Source organism: Rhinopithecus bieti, unplaced genomic scaffold (genome assembly GCF_001698545.2).
Source record: "Rhinopithecus bieti isolate Rb0 unplaced genomic scaffold, ASM169854v2 scaffold_12478, whole genome shotgun sequence".
Lineage (NCBI taxonomy): Eukaryota > Metazoa > Chordata > Mammalia > Primates > Cercopithecidae > Rhinopithecus > Rhinopithecus bieti.
In genome coordinates this window covers 1163864-1181094 of record NW_016807367.1, presented here as the reverse complement: position 1 = coordinate 1181094, position 17231 = coordinate 1163864, and the positions used below count along the sequence as shown (strand labels likewise).

The 17231-nt window shown below is 39.9% G+C and overlaps 1 protein-coding gene across 3 annotated transcripts in view; it reads left to right on the top strand.

Annotated features, from left to right (window-relative positions):
• Positions 1 to 17231, top strand: part of MMAA (metabolism of cobalamin associated A) — a 45396-nt gene that overhangs the window by 23680 nt on the left and 4485 nt on the right. For 2 of the 3 annotated variants that reach the window (XM_017881514.1, XM_017881515.1), the window contains exons 2-5: positions 3776 to 4280; positions 7396 to 7518; positions 11290 to 11460; positions 16058 to 16143. In XM_017881514.1, the coding sequence (XP_017737003.1) occupies positions 3836 to 4280; positions 7396 to 7518; positions 11290 to 11460; positions 16058 to 16143 (825 nt within the window). In that variant the 5' untranslated portion in view covers positions 3776 to 3835. The remainder of the gene's footprint in view (positions 1 to 3775; positions 4281 to 7395; positions 7519 to 11289; positions 11461 to 16057; positions 16144 to 17231) is intronic. The other variant, XM_017881516.1, reaches the window with a different exon arrangement.

The window sequence follows — 17231 nt, the reverse complement described above, 5'->3', positions numbered from 1 at the left end:
TGGGAACAGCCATTCCTCTCTGGCTGATTTAATGGTTAATAGTTCCTTCTGTGTGTGGTGCCAGCTGAGTTTTCAGGTTTTGCTTTCTGCTATAGCAGGGTGGCACTGCCTCAAAATTGCTATGTTCTCCCTCTCCCCAACGCACAGAAATGCTCTCTGCATCATGCCACTGCTGTCAGGAAATGGGAGGGGGTAGTGTTGGGGATCCAAAATGGTTTTTCCTGCCTCTTCAGTGCCTCTTTGAGTGATACAAAGTTAAAACCAGGTAGAAAATGATTGGTGAAGCCTTGTATTCTGCTATCCTGCTCCGACCCTGACCACCTCTGTCACTCTTTTTTTGAACACAGCTTGTTTGGTATAGGAGGTAGTCATGTTAAGACTTGTTAATTAAAGAGCATATTTTAAATAGTTCTAATTTGCTATTAGACTACATATGACAACATCTTCCCTATTGGACAATAGGACTAGATTTGGTAATAATGTTTTCTATCCTGCAGATTTCCTCTCTCTGTCCTTTGGCTCCTCTTCATGCCACCACCATCTCTGCAACTGAAAAGACTTCTTATTTCAGAAGTTGGGCAGAGTTACTAATATCTACTTCCCTTGTAGCCAAAGGACTTCTCTGTTATGTTAATATAATTTATTAAGGAATGCCTGCCATAGAGAGTCAAACAACCTGGGTTTGAATCTTGGCCCTGCCACTGGCTATGACTGTAATCACTCAGTCTCTCAGTGTTCTTTCCCTCTTCTGTTAAATGAAAATAAAAACTGTTGTATTGCCCTCATGGAATTAACTGGAGAATAAGTTGAAATAAAGTATCTGAAAGTGGCTTGCAGACTCTAATGTGCCAGGCATTTGGGGAATGAAATAAGTTCAGATCAGCAGCAGCTCTTTTTTTCTTTTTATTTAAGCAGTTGCAGTGTGCCAGGCTCCATGTCAAACTTTGAGGATTCTAACAAGATAGCATAGGTCAAGAAGGTCTTAAATCAGGTTTTTCTTTTCCATTCCTTAATACCTTGCCTAAGTCCAGGTCTTCATCATCTCCTTTGGTTTCTTGCTAGGCCTCCTGAACTGGGCTCTCTTAAAAGTCTCATCACTCTTGACGTCATATCACTGCTTCTAGAGTTATCTCTTCAAAAGCAAAGTTGATTATGTCACCTCCATAAAGGTTTTACTCTGTCATTTGTCCACTGCCCACAAGACAAAATTTAATTTCTTGACCTCAGTTTACCTCCAGTCCAGCCTCATCTCCTATCAGTATTTTCCTATACCTTCAGCTTCTGCCTTACTGAATTTCTCCATTTTCTCTGACATGACAGGGAAGAGACCAAGTCCTCAGCCTGGAAAGCCTGCCTCAACCTTCTTCAACATTTTTGTTATTTCAGGCTCGGTCGTGACTTGGACTCCTCTGACTTGAATTCCCCAAGGAGAGGGAGCTCCTGTAATCTTGTCTCTTCCCATGGCACTTTGTTCTTTCTTTGATGTGATGTATTTTATTCTGTGAGCTCTTGAAGTGCTAGGATTTAAGATAAGATAATGAATGAGGCATCCTGCCTAAGAAAGTGTAGCAGATTGAATGATGGCCTTCAAAAAGATGTGTCCACATCCTAATCCCTGGAACCTGTGAATGTGGCCCTATTTGGAAAAAGAGTCTTTGCAATGTAATTAAGTAACTAATTCTGTTACGGTAATTATGGTAATTTATTACAGCAGCCCTAAGGAACTAATATATTAATAGAAGTTTATGGTATAATGGCTGGAACATAATCAAATACTATTGTCATCACCATCAGTACCATTACTATAGTCACCATTACTCTTATCACCTATCATGGGACCTGAAAAGTAGTATGTGCTTAGAAGATAGTGGTTGAATAAAAATACAGTTCTTAGGGCCGGGCACAGTGGCTCAAGCCTGTAATCCCAGCACTTTGGGAGGCCGAGACGGGCGGATCACGAGGTCAGGAGATCGAGACCATCCTGGCTAACACAGTGAAACCCCGTCTCTACTAAAAAAATACAAAAAACCAGCCGGGCGAGGTGGCGGGCGCCTGTAGTCCTAGCTACTTGGGAGGCTGAGGCAGGAGAATGGCGTAAACCCGGGAGGCGGAGCTTGCAGTGAGCTGAGATCCGGCCACTGCACTCCAGCCTGGGTGACAGAGCCAGACTCTGTCTCAACAAAAAAATAAATAAAAATAAAAATACAGTTCTTGCCTGTGGGATTCCAGTCTGTTGGTAGTGGTAGTGGTGTTGAAAGAGAGCTTCCAAAGTAGACTCCCTCTTAAAGTTTTCTTTTAAACGTCTTTTTGTGTGTTTGTGTGACAGGTGACATTAGATCTTTCAAAATTGTTTTTTAGAAACACTTCTATACATTTTGAGTTGTCCTTTTAGAATAAGGCTAATTTTGTACAAATAGACATTATAATGCCCACCTCCCCAATAGAGAAAATGTTGTTTTTGGAAAACTGATGAGCACTTGTAGTTCTACCAGTTTAAAAAATCTTAAACTATTCTTTTTCCCTAATAGAATGTTAAGTAACTAAAATTAATTTCATGTTCATTGGCCTTGAAGTACCATTTAGAGGTGTATCTTGGAGCAATAATTTATTCCGTCATGCCACAAGGTGCTTGAAAATCAACCAAAATTTACAAATACTCATAAACCCAAACTGGGTGAGTTACATGTAACTGTAAATTTTACTTTGCTACTGGAAGAATTATTACCAATGTTTTATAACTTGGTGTAATTAAAATAAAAGCTAAGGTTAGTGGAACTCTTACTCCATGGTAGACACTGTTCTAAGCTTTTTACAAGAATTATCAGTTTGTTCTCATAACCACTCCGCTTTCATACATATTCTCTTTACTCAAGAGGAAGCTGAGGAATGGAGTGGTCAAGTAACTTGCCTAAGGTTATTTTGGCTTAAGTGGGAGAGATTCTTAGTGACCATGGCTCATAACCTCTGCACTGCCCTGACTCGGCATACCATGTCAACTTTCATTCTTTAATACAATTTGAAGTAGAGAATATCAGTATATCATCATAAAAAAGATCCTTATCTAATTTCATAGTGGTTCAAACTTTAGTGTGAATCTGTAGGAATTCTGATTAGTGGGGCTGGGAATGTGCATTTTAAATAAGCACCTGGGTGGTTCTGACTATACTTTGAGATACACTGATCTGGTTACTACACAACTCCTACAGTTCACTTATGGCTTATTTGTGTGCTTTAAGTTAGGCTACTTTTTGCATACATCTGTGTTCAAGGATGAGTCTATTGAATACAAACATGTATCTAAACTTATACCTGAAGTGCCCACCCTAGTAATCACATTTCTTTTTGTGGAGAGTGAATACAAGGACAGCATCAGAGAGATTCATTTTTTTTTTTTAACCTTTTGTATGAGCTTCAGAATCTGGTGTATTGACCTGAGGAAACTGTTAAGATGAATGTAAGAGAAAGCATAACATAAAGTTTCTACCCTAGTGGTATTTTATATATTGTTTTTATTAAAAGAAAATGTTAATGTAAATTCCCCTTTGCAGTAGAGTAGCAGCTCCATTATTTGGGTTACTCCAAATATTAACTGTGGCCATGGAGGGAGTCTTCTCTTTTAAGTTTATTTAGTAAGAAAACTTTCACCCGTTTGTACTACCAAAAACTCTGATTATGTGTGGTTTAGAATATGGGGGAAACACTAGGCTTTCAAATTTTACTCCTTCAGTATTTTAGTTATATATTGAACTGGCTAACATGTTTTTCTTTCTTCTAGGGAGGTCACAAATCAAATTGAGCCAAAACGCATACAGTGTTTTCTTCAGTTACAAATAAAATGAATATGCCCATGCTGCTACCACATCCTCACCAGCATTTCCTAAAAGGCCTTTTAAGAGCACCTTTCCGATGGTACCACTTCATCTTTCACTCAAGTACTCATCTCGGATCAGGAATCCCATGTGCTCAGCCGTTTAATTCTCTTGGACTCCATTGTACAAAGTGGATGCTGCTGTCAAATGGTTTAAAGAGAAAATTATGTGTACAAACAACCTTAAAGGACCACACAGAAGGACTTTCTGATAAAGAGCAAAGATTTGTGGATAAACTTTATAGTGGTTTAATCCAAGGGCAAAGGGCCTGTTTAGCAGAGGCCATAACTCTTGTAGAATCAACTCACAGCAGGAAAAAGGAGTTAGCCCAGGTGCTTCTTCAGAAAGTATTACTTTACCACAGAGAACAAGAACAATCAAATAGAGGAAAACCACTAGCATTTCGCGTAGGTCAGTCTTTTTTTGTGTGTTTTTTCAGTAAATATTTTTGCAAATTCTCTGTATTCTATTAAAAAAAATCTAAATAGTTTGCAATCGAATGGGGACTTTTTTCACAATATTTGGATGAATTTTAAATGAGTCTTCATGGCAAATATTAGTTTTGTTAAGTTGAAAAAATTGCCATGACATTTGAACCAAGGCTATGAATTTTAAGAAAAGAATGTAAGATTTTTATTTTGGCAAGAATCTTGCTCTGGATCCCAGGATAGAAATATTCATAGGAAGAACTACTAGTGAGTTTACTCCTTTTTCTTTTAGTAATCCTTTGACTTAAATAGTTTAAAGTGAGTTTCTTGTTTTGTTGTCATATCAACTATAATTATCATGTTTCAAAATTCTGCCTCTTAGGTCGTTCATTAGTCTTTGTATAGGCAAGTCTCATTTCTTTCAGGTTCTTTTTATTGAGTTTCTGGGAGTGGCTGTAAACCCAGCCATCTCAGTAGCAAAAGGTATTTTATTTATTTTTATTTTTTATTTATCTTTTGCGAAAGTTTCGCTCTGTCACCCAGGCTGGAGTGCAATGGCGCAATCTCGGCTCACTGCAACCTCTGCCTCCTGGGTTTGTGCAGTTCTCCTGCCTCAGCCTCCTAAGTAGCTGGGATTATAGGCATACACTCCCACGCCCAGCTACTTTTTGTATTTTTAGTAGAGACGGGGTTTCACCATGTTGGCCAGGCTGGTCTTGAACTCCTGACCTCAAGTGATCCACCCGTCTCGGCCTCCCAAAGTGCTGGGATTACAGGCATGAACCACTGTGCCCAGCTATTTTATTTTTAGAGATGGAGTCTCACTCTGTCACCCAGGCTGGAGTGCAGTGGTGATCATAGCTCCAACATCATGCTTGGCTCCAACATCATGCCTCCAACATCATCCTTGGCTAATTTTTTTTTTTTTGACGGAGTCTCGCTCCTGTTGCCCTAGCTCGGCAGTGCAGTGGGCGGATCTAGCTCCACTGCAAGCTCCGCCGTCCCAGGTTTACGCATTCTTCCCCATCGCCTCAGCTCACGTAGGCTGGGACTACAGGCGCCTGCCACCACAACCGGCTTAAGTTTTTTTGTTTTTTTAGTAAGACGGGGTTTTCACCGTGTTAGCCCACGGATGGTCTCGATCTCCTGCCCTCGTGGATCCCCATCTCGGCCTCCCAAAGTGCTGGGATTTACAGGCTGAGCCACCGCGCGCCCGGCGGCTTAATTTTTTTTAAAAAGTTTTTTGTAGAGGAGGGTGTCTCATTATATTATGTTGCCCAGGCTGGTCTCGAACTCCTGGGCTCAAGCAGTCCTCCCACCTTGGCCTACCAAAGTGCTGGGACTACAGGCATGGGCTACCATGCACAGCCTATCAAAATGTCCTTTAAAAAAGAGATCATATTTATTCGTTGTCTGTATATTAGATGTTCATTTGATTTCTTGAACAATTTGACGTGGTTCTGAAATTGCTTTTGAAATTGTGCATTGTAAAACAATTTAGATATGTTTGACCAGCAGGAATTAAACAAGCCAGTTTAAGTGTAATGAGAATGTCCCACGGTGGTGAACTAGGTGATTTGAACCAACCCTCCTGCTAAAAACAACTTGCCTTGGTGGTTAAAGTGCAAAAATTTTGTGGAGAATGAGTAAATACTTTTAAAATTTCATGTCACATTACACCTTTATCGCACAGTTTATTGGCAATGCAGACACAAAAGCCTCCTAGTTTTTAGGGTAATGGGCATAGATGCTTTAAGATAATTTCAAAAAAGCTCACCAACCAATATTTATACTGGTCCCCATTTTTCAGACTTCTTAATCTTCTGCCCTGACTGAGGGATTCTCATTTTGAGAGTACTACATTGGACGTTAATAATCTTTATGTATGGTAAACAAAGATACTAGCAAACTCCCACAGAGAAATTCTAGTTATGACAAACTGCCTACTTACTAGATTTTAGAGAATCTTTGAAAAAATGTCTCAGAAATGTGTGGAATTAACTAGCAGTTCACAGATAACTTTGTAGTGCTGTTCTGGTTCTTCCATCTTGATCTTGTGAGGCCAGATAAACCTGTCTTTATTGCAGTTATTTTTTTTCATCATAAGTAAAAGCAACAAATGTTTATTCAGCATCTAAGAAGGTGTTTAAGATAAGTATTGGATCTGCCCTAAGAATTGTGGTAAGGAGTCAGGCATACCGTACACTGTATATACTTTGAGTGTAGTTAGTTAAATGCCTATGTTTTATGTATTTCATTTAACATACATTTATATATCTCTTATGCCATGCACTGTTCTAAACATATTGTAGACATTAACTCATCTAATTATTAAAACAATCTGAAGAGAGAGGTACTGTTACCATATCTATTTTATTATTGCAGTGGACACTGAGGCATAGAAAGAGGTTCAAAGTAACTTACCCAAGAGCACACAGCTCGTGGGAGGTAGAGCTAGAATGAGAGCTGGCTGCGTGGCTTCAGGGTTTGTGCTCTTACCTGCTGTGCACTGCCAACTCTCCAAGTGGGGGAATTTTCTGCTTTTCTTAACATAAATTATTTTTTTCAGAATTCAGTTTATATTCTTTGAGTTATAAGTGATATGAAGAAAAAAGATGATCCCTTATAAATAGAAAATTGCTTTCTCAATCACTGGGAATTTCTAGAATAATGAGTTGTTTTTCCAGTGGGAAGAAGTAGAATTCTCAGAAGAATTCTACCTACTGAGGTAGGTAGAATAATTACTGATCATGATGTGAGGTAGGCAGATGTAGAAATTGAGCCCATTAACAATGGAGACAATGAAGTCTGTCCAGAAAGATCTACTTTATAGTACAAAGGCAAAGCATGTTTTATAATTTTTAAAAGTGAATTTTGTGAACATGTGGAACCCAGAGTGTTTCCTTCCTATAGCCCCATTACTCAGGAATTAAAGAAACAGATTTTTATTTGCCATTTTAGGACATGCTGAAATATATGAATTGTGGTTTTAATACATTAGGGGAACTAGAAGGTAGTCTAATATTTTACTCAGTAAAGCTGATCGTAGTTCCGATTTCAGTTGTTTCATTGAATTAGAAGATCTCTTTCCACCATAGGGTTGTCTGGGCCCCCTGGTGCTGGAAAATCAACATTTATAGAATATTTTGGAAAAATGCTTACTGAGAGAGGGCACAAATTATCTGTGCTGGCTGTGGACCCTTCTTCTTGTACTAGTGGTGGTAAGTATGGCTGATTCTTTTTAAATTGCAGAGCTCTAGAGGCCTTCTGTTATAATTTAGTAGGAATTGGCACAGTTGAGTGACCTCTAACTGCTAGCTAAGTTTGGTTTCGCTGAAGGAAGGGAGTTCTGCAGAGTTAGGTGGAAGTAGTTTGGGAGTGTTGTACTCTTCAGAGGAGGCCAGCTTGTGGATAGCTCAGTGGGCACTCAGAAAACTGAGACAACAGGTGCCAGAAGTTGAAGATGATCAAATGCAAATTTCAGTCCTTCAGCTCCCATGCATAAGGCCAGGCCCCTCTTTGCTCCTGTTGTGTTTCCTGGTTGCATTAGCACCTGTGAAATTCAGAAAATAGGTACTTACTCATGCATCATTTTCCTCATAAACTTTTAACATCTCTTAAGCTTTAGAAAAACCTTACTTCTAGGGGCTGGGCATGGTGGCTCATGCCTGTAATCCCAGCATTTTGGGAGGCCAAGGTGGGGGGATCACGAGGTTAGGAGATCGAGACCATCCTGGCTAACACGGTGAAACCCCATCTCTACTAAAAATACAAAAAAAAAAAAATTAACCGGGTGTGGTGGCAGGCGCATGTAGTCCCAGCTACTCGGGAGGCTGAGGCGGGAGAATGGCGTGAACCTGGGAGGTGGAGCTCGCAGTGAGCCGAGATCGTGGCACTGCACTCTAGCATGGGCGACAGCAAGACTCTGTCTCAAAAACAAAAAACAAACAAAAAAAACCACCTTACTGCTGTTTATAATTGTCAACTGTTTATATAATATGTTCAGTTAAACAGAAAGCTCTTAGAGGGGCACTGTAATAAACTGCCATTCCCCTTACGGCATTTAGCATAGTACATTGTATGTCGCACAGAATGTTAAGCAATTACTTTCCGATTTGAGGTCATGAAGTCACTCAAAGTTTAATTTGCAGCTTATCAGAGATAAAATGAATAAAAACTTAGTTCCCCAAAGGATCTTTTAAAGAAAACAGAAAGCATACCATATAAACAGGAAAGGTTTTTTCTTGCCTTACCCCTCTTTATGATTTAAGCTTTTCATACTACAGTTACTCACTTAGCAAGTATTTGAGTGCTTACTATAGGTGAGGCATTGTACATGGAAGATTCTTAAACTGTGTTATATGATGGTGAACAAGATACAGTCTTGGCTTTAGCGAGGTTTACATCTTATGCGGGAAACACAAACACAGGCCATTACAATACAATATGCGTTGTGAAGGGGTAAATACAAGATGCTTTATGGAAGTATTTGATTTTTGCATACTGTGTTATAATGTGGGTTTAATACTAAATATTCAGAATGATGATGTAATCATATTTTAGGGACTTAGGTTAATATAGACGTAGACAATTCCTATTATCACCCCATTGAGAAATCTAGCTTAGAACATTCAAAATTTTTGAGTCACTATAATAAAAAAAGTTAACTGTAAAATAAAATTTTTGCTCACAAGGTTCAAAATTAAATCCCTGTCAATATGTTGTCTTATTTACAGCTTTAGAACTTTGTTAAAAGTAAGTACTTAATGAAGGATTTTTTAGTAAGTGGCCCTCATTTATATATAGGTGAGAAGGCCATTCCCCCATTTTCACAATATTCTAGAATACTGAACAATAGAAAAAAATGATAGCTTGAGATAAAAATAGACAAAAATAATGTAACAAAATAGCCTATGGTTAAAGTTACATAGCTATGTGGTTCCTAACCTTTCTCAAAAAATAGTGGTCCCTTTCTCAGGCAAAAAATTATGTAGACTTTGAAAGAAAAAATACAAGGATAGACAAAACACTCTAAATATAAATTTCTACCCTATTGTATCAGTACATACACTTGAAAAACAGCATTACATTAAAGTTTGAGAAGCATTAGTTTTTTGGTCTATAGTCAATCTTTTTTGTGCTTTGAATTCACAGACCCCCTATGATAGCTTTGAGACCTTCATGAGGGTCTACAATGAACAGTTTTGGAATCACTGGCTAAGACATGGAAGAGTAATTTCCTAATGTTTACTTCAATGTGATGGAATCTATAGGATAGTAATTTAAAGTATAGCTTTGGCAGATTGTTTACTTACACAGAGATTATTTCATGCAGAAAATTACCTTAGAAAAAGGTTGTGTGTGAAGTAAATAAGGAAGTTGATGTATGGAGTACCTGTGTGGTCTAGAATTAGAACCTACGAGAAGACTCTGAACTGGCATTTAGTGGTAAAAGAGCATATCTTTAAGAAACTTTTCAATCTTTAACATTATGTGGAAAAGGTAGCTCTTAAAAAGATGGAAAATAAATATTCAGATTAGAACAGCAGTACACCTACAAACGTTATATGACTAAAGCAAAGTAGTAAAAGGTAATAGTCCTGGGAGTTTTAGTCTTCTAGAATTTGTAAGTATTGATGTTTGTCAAAATATTATACTACAATGAAAACAAAAACATAACCAGTTTCATTCCACAGTTTTTGAGTGCCTACTCTTAACACTTTGTTAAGCATTTAGTGTACAACCTATGTAAGGCGTGGTCCTGTAGGCAAATACTTATTATACTTATTTAAAGCATGGTATATCAACCTTGGCAGTAGTGACATTTTAGGTCAAATCATTCTTTGTTGTGGGTGGCTGTTCTGTGCATTGAAGGATGCTTACTTAGCAGCATACCTGGCCTCTACCCAGTAGATGCCAGTAGCACCCTACCCCTCACTTGTGACAAGTAAATATGTCTCTAGACATTGCCAAATTGCCCCCAGTTGAGAACCACTGTGTGAAAGAGATAAGAATTAAAAATATGAAACCAAAAAATGTGTTGTATGAATAGTTTTCCATCCATTGACTCAGCTTACATTGCATTCAGTGAGAGCTCCACATTTTCTAAGTAGTAGGCGATTAGAAACAACAGACTGGGCAGAAGGGGCAGCTTGAAGATATATTTGTGTAGCATTTACGTAAGGTTGAGAAAATGTCATTTGCAAAAATAAAAGAATGAGGAGTGGAGGGTGCTCATGGAGATAATAGAAAGAGGAGGGACACTAAAGTTCTCTTACGCCCTCCAGGATGCTGGCATACATTGCAGAGCTGTTGTAGCACAGAAAATCACAGAGATGGGCATGGGCTGAAAAGGTTCCAGGCAGACTATATGAAGGAGCAAGGACTTTCACTGATCTTTATTAGGTGGATAAGTTCTGTGTTTTTGTTAGTAACAGTTTTTGAAGCACATGCCTGTGTATAATTACATTTGATTCCCCCAGTAGCATATTACCCTTGTGATGTAGCTGAGGAAAGAGGGTTCAGGAAGGTAAAGTGACCTCTCAAAATTGAATAGTGTGAAATGGTGGAGCCAGAATACAGACCCTGGGCTTGACACGCTATAACTTAGCAGTGAGGAAACAGTAGAAATACTTCTGACATGAGAGCACAAACAAAAGGTGGGCAGAAGCAAACACAGTAACCACCCTGGTTAGAACAGAGAATTGGTGTGAGGACTAGTAGAAGCCAGAGTTGGACAGGTAAGGTGCGGCTGAAGAATCTAGATTGGAACCTTTGGTCAGGGGGAAGTTAAAAGTATAGGTTTTGAGGGACTTGAAATGTTAAGATGAATCTGACATCATTGTATACAATGAGTTGGAGAAAAGCTCAATAATATGAAATGCAGTTTGAGATTTACGGAAAAATGGCATAAAGCACTTCCCTGTAGGAACTGGCTGGTAATTGACCTGTAAAACTGTTCCATAATTATAAAATGTAACTGTATGTTTTAGGATCACTTTTAGGTGATAAAACCCGAATGACTGAGTTATCAAGAGATATGAATGCATATATCAGGCCATCTCCTACTAGAGGAACTTTAGGAGGTGTGACAAGGACCACAAATGAAGCTATTTTGTTGTGTGAAGGAGCAGGATATGACATAATTCTTATTGAAACCGTAGGTGAGTGTGCTATTCTATTTCGTAACAATATACTATTTTATGAATGCTATATAAAGATGAGTGACAACTTATTTTTGTTCATTCAGCAGATATTTGCTAAATGTATAATTAAATACAAGATATCCCATACTCCATAGAAGATGTGAATGTATAGGTTATAATCTGTACCCTCCAAGATCTTATTTTAAAAAGTAAAAATAAGCCATCTATCTGGATAACTGTTACATAGGTGGTATATTATACATGCCAGAGGAGAACTGTAAGCATTAGGATGATCTGTGTAAATGATGCTTAAGCACAACACCTACTTTGTTTAAGTACATTTCATGTGACTACTGTGTTCACCAAGAAAATTAATGTAGTTGGCTGCTTTTTGAAAATGCAGATATGTTTTATTTCATTGTTTTATATCCTTAGCATATAGTTACATGTGATGAAGACACTGAAATGAAAACCCCAATAAATTCTTTCTTGTGGAGAGACAGTCTATTATATTATTGTGTGATAAATGTTTGTGATACAGCCTAACTCAGATTTGGGGGTCCAGTGAAGACTTTCTAGAGGAAGTGACAGCTGAACTCAGTTTTGAAGGAAGAATTCGAGTTAAACAAAGTATGGGATAAAGGACATTTGCAAAGATACACAGGAGTGAGAAAACATGGCCCATCCAGAGAAGTGCAGTTTGCTCAGGATGCTTAGAGCCCAGAGTGTGAAGGCAGGGAATGAAGGGAGGTCAGTTGGAACAGTAGGCCAGGGCCAGATTGTCAGCGACCTTACATGCCATGCCATGGAGTCTTCTGGAGTTTGCCCTGAAAGGAGTGGGAAGATGCTGCTGGATAAGCAGGAGAGTGAGAAAACCAGATATGTATTTTGGAGAGATCCCTGGCAGCAGAGTATAGAATGATTAGAAGAGGGCTAGAATAGAATCAGGAGACTACTGTGCTAATCCCAGAAGGAGATGGTAGAGGTGTGAACGAAGCAAAGGAAGTGGGAATGGAGATGAGATGGATCAACATAACATTGAAGATAAATGGGCAGGATTTTATCCATGATAAGATGTGAGATAAGGAAGGAAGGGGAATTGCAGATAATAGAGAATGCTGTGGAAAAAGTGGATGTGCGGAGAGGAAAACAATGAGTTCAGTTGTGAATATGTTAAGTGTTAAATGCTGATTAGGTATCCGAGTGACTGTGTGTCTCAAGAGAAAAGGACTGAATGAGAAATACAGATTTAACACTTACCAGCATAGTTCATAGTTTCATACTTTAAGTTAATAATTTAGTTTAGATCAACTGGGGAAAATATCAGACAAAAATGAAAGACATTTATATTAATCTGCTAGGGCTGCCACAACAAAATACTACAGACTGGATGGCTTAAACAACAGAAATGTATTTTCTCACAGTTCTGGAGAACAGAAGTTCAACATTAAGGTGCCCATAGGGTTGGTTTTTCCTAAGACCCATACCTTTGTCTTGTAGATAGATGACTGCCTTCTTGCTGCATCTTCATTCTCCCTTGTCTCTTCCTGTTCACTTTACTCTCCTAGTGTCTCTTCCTGTCCTTTTGAGGACACTAGTCCTATTGGATTAAGGCCCTACCCTTATGACTTCATTTAATTGCTTCTTTCACGGCCCTATCTCCAAATAAAGTCACCTTGAGGGTTAGAACTTTAACATAGGAAGGGTTTTTTTTTTTTTTTTTTAAAGACAGAGTCTCGCTCTGTCATCCAGGCTGAAGTGCAGTGGCGCAATCTTGGCTCACTGCAACCTCCGCCTCCCAGGTTCAAATGATTCTCCTGCCTCAGCCTCCCGAGTTGCTGGGAATACAGGTGTGCACCACCACACCCGGTTAATTTTTATATTTTTAGTAGAGACAGGGTTTCACCATATTGGCCAGGCTGGTCTCAAACACCTGACCTTGTGATCCGCCTGCCTCAGCCTACCAAAGTGCTGGGATTACAGGCTTGAGCCACCACACCTGGCCTAACATAGGAATGTTTTTAGATGAGGGGAACACAACTCAGTTCATAACAATAGCCATGACAGTGCTTTAGAAACTCCACCATTAAAAAGTAGATGAATGAAGAGTTAGTTGCCTGAGTGGTAGTAGAGAATCAAAGGAGAAGAGCACCTTAGAAACCAAATACATTACCTGGAAATTGTATTTAGCCACCTTTCCCAGAAACTCAAAATAACAGTGACTCAAACAAGAAAGAGGTTCTTTTCTAAATAAAAGAGACCTAGAGGGGGCATTGTGGCCCCAGCCTGTAATCCCAGAACTTTGGGAGGCCAAGGCAGGCAGACTGCTTGAACCCAGGAGTTCCAAACCTCCCTGGGCAAGATGGTAAAACCCCGTCTCTACAGAAAAATAAAAAAATTAGCTGGGCATGGTGGTGCGCACCTATAGTCCCAGCCACTTGGCAGGCTGAGGTGGGAGGATCACATGAGCCTGGGGAGTTTGAGGCTGCAGTGAGCTGTGATGGCACCGCTGCACTCCAGCTGGGGTGACAAAGTGAGACTCTGTCTCAAAAAATAAAAGAACCCTGAGGCCAGGCATGGTAGCTTATTCCTGTAGTCCCAGCAGTTCAGGAGGCCAAGGTGGAAGGATTGCTTGAGCCCAGGAGTTTGAGACCAGCCTGGGCAACATAGCAAGACCTTGGCTCTGCCAAAAAAAAAAAAAATTAGCCAGGCATTGTGTTACACACCTGTAGTTCCATCTATTCAGGAGGCTAAGGTGAAAGGATGACTTGAGCCCAGGAGTTCAAGGCTGCAGTGAGCCATGATCGTGCCATTGCACTCTAGCCTGGGCAACAGAGCAAGACCCAGTCTCTCTTTAAAATAAAAAGGAGCCTGAGGCAGGCAGTCCGGAGCAGGTAAGGCACTTTGACAGTGCTGTCGGTGTCACAGGTTTCTTTTGTCTGCCAGATTACTATTCTTAGCACTCACTTTCCATCCTCCTCAGTTTGCTCATGGTTAAAAGATGGCTGATGAAGCTCTGACTGACACTTCCATGTTCCACATAGATCGAAGAAGGAAAGGGAAATAAGGAAGCAGGGAGGGGTGGCATAAGAGGTGTAGCTGGATTAGCCGTCTTCAAAAAACTTTTCTGGAAACCCCATCTAATGACTGTTGCTTTGACTCATTCATCGTATCTAGCTGAAAGGGGATTTGTGAATGTGGTCTTTCATCTGATATGTTGATACTCCTAATAGCATTTGGGTAAGAAAATAGGAAAGAATAAATATTAAATAGGCAACTAGAAGTCCATCACACCGTGAAAGGGAGAGAGTTTCCAGAGTTTTGGTGGAAGCAAGATTTTTTTTTGAGATGGGGTATCACCATGTTGCCCAGGTGGGAGTACAGCAGTGCAATCACAGCTCACTGCAGCCTTGACCTCCCAGGCTCAGGTTCAAGCTGTCCTTCCACCTCAGCTTCCCAAGTAGCTGGGACTATAGGTACACCACCATGCCCAGCTAATTTTTGTATTTTTTGTAGAGACAGGGTCTCACTACATCACCCAGGCTGGAAGCCAGTTTTAAGTGGTATGAGATGAACATGAATTGAAGTGGAAGGAGTGAGCATAAATTACCTTTTTCCAGAAACTTGCGTATTTAAAAAAAAAGTGAGAAACATGGTGATAGTTGGAGGAGTTTGTGAGTTTTCGTCTTGTTATTTTGTTGTTGTTGTTTTTGTTTTATGTCGTTTTAAGATGAGAAAGATTTGAGCACAATTTATGTATTGTGCCGGAGGGCAAGAGCCTATAGACAAACAAGAGGTTAAAGATAAAAATCAGCAAGGACCCAGAGGAAGTGAAAAAGAATGAGATTTCTTTTCAGTCAAATAGTTCTTACACTGAGACCGCAGAGGAGGCTTTAGGCTGTTTGTATTTGTGTCTTGTTACCTGTGGAGTATGGGAGAGGGAGAAGCCTAGAAAGTTCTTTCCTTTATTTCCTCTGTGAAGTAGGTGCTGTGGTCCTGATCACGCGGGGAGATTATGGTACAGTGAATGGTCATAATAGCTGCTGTGGGAAATGGAATGGAAGCCAACTGAGGGCGTTTAGGGAGATTGCTTTTGCCAGGCCGTAAGGAAGGTGTAGCAGAGGCTGCCTGTCGTGGCTCTTGTCCACAGAGTTGAGTGATTTCTCTCACGTGCTTATGGAGGAGAGAACACACATAGTGGGATTGATCCCTACATAACTGGGTGTTTGCAGGCAAGTGTGAGGACAAGAAGACAAAAAAGATGAAAGTATTTGCAGGCATGATTCAAAATTAGAGTCACAGTGTTCAAGCTGCTCGCTGATGAAAGGGAAGCCAAGAAAGAGCTGTGAGAGTGAGGAGAGGATGGAAGCCTTTAGGTTCTCCATTCAATCCAAGAACAGAGTGGGAGAGCTGGGAAGGATAACTGGTTTGCTTAGAGGGTAAGATATGACATTTAATACATTCTTCAGAAGTGCAATGTTTAAAGAGGTGACCAGGTTGACTGTGTGACCATGAGTATGAGTGGATGAAGTTGAATGAAAATGATGGTCAATGTAGTTGAGAAAGTCTAATAATGGTGAGTATTTTAGGATGTAGTTGTGATTTAAAATTTCAGGTGTGGGTCAGTCGGAGTTTGCTGTTGCTGACATGGTTGACATGTTTGTTTTACTACTGCCACCAGCGGGAGGAGATGAGTTGCAGGTAATTATTTTTATTTTTTTCCCCAAAAATGCAAAATGTATATTTCTGAAAATAAAAATTTCCAATGTTGTGTTTTTGTAAACTAAGTTGATAATGGTTTAGAAAATGAAACATCATTCATGTTGGCTAAAATACCTGAAACAAAGGTAGATTCTCTATATTTTTTCCTAACTTACAGGAATAGAATATATGACCTTGAGAATGTAAAATTATGCAACATAATTTTTTCCATCTGTAACATGACTAAAATACATGGATTGCTCCACTCAGAAGAGACCATTGTTGCATAGATGTTGTTAGTACACTTGATTCAAAAGTTCTGGGGCTAGTGGGATCCCATTATCATAGTTTATATGTTGTACAACGGGATTCTTACTCTCCTCCTGCACTGCGGTTCTGGCACTACTACCCAAAGTTAGTGCAGACTTCATAGGGTGAGGGCATAGTCCTCCACAAGCCTCCTCTCACTTCAGACACTAGCTGCAAGCTCCAGGGTTCCCAGGCCACCCATACCTCTGACCAACTGGCTATAAATTTGAGAGTTCCCATTATCCCTTAGATGTAGTAATTCACTAGAGCAGTGGTCCCCAACCTTTTTGGCACCAGGGACTGGTTTCATAGAAGACAATTTTCCATAGACTGGGAGTAAGAGGGCATGTTTTCGGGGTGAAACTGTTCCACCTCAGATCATCAGGCATCAATTAGGTTCTCATAAGGAGTGCACAACCTAGATCCCTAGCATGCATAGTTCACAATAGAGTTTGCTCTTCTATGAGAATCAGATGTTGCCTCTGGTCTAACAGGGCAGAGCTCAGGCAGTAATGCTCACCCGCCTGCTGCCCGCCTGCTGTGAGGACCAGTTCCTCCGTGGCCTGGGGGTTGGGGACCCCTGCACTAGGGTGACTCAGAGAACTCAGGAAAGCATTATATTACAATTGCAATGTGCTTATAAAGGAGACAAATCAGGACCATCCAAATGAAGAGACACATAAGAACTCTGGGAGAGCCCAAATACAAAGCTTCTGTGTCCTCAAGACACATTTCTCTCCTGGCATATTGATGTGTGTCACCAACCAGAAGGCTCCCCT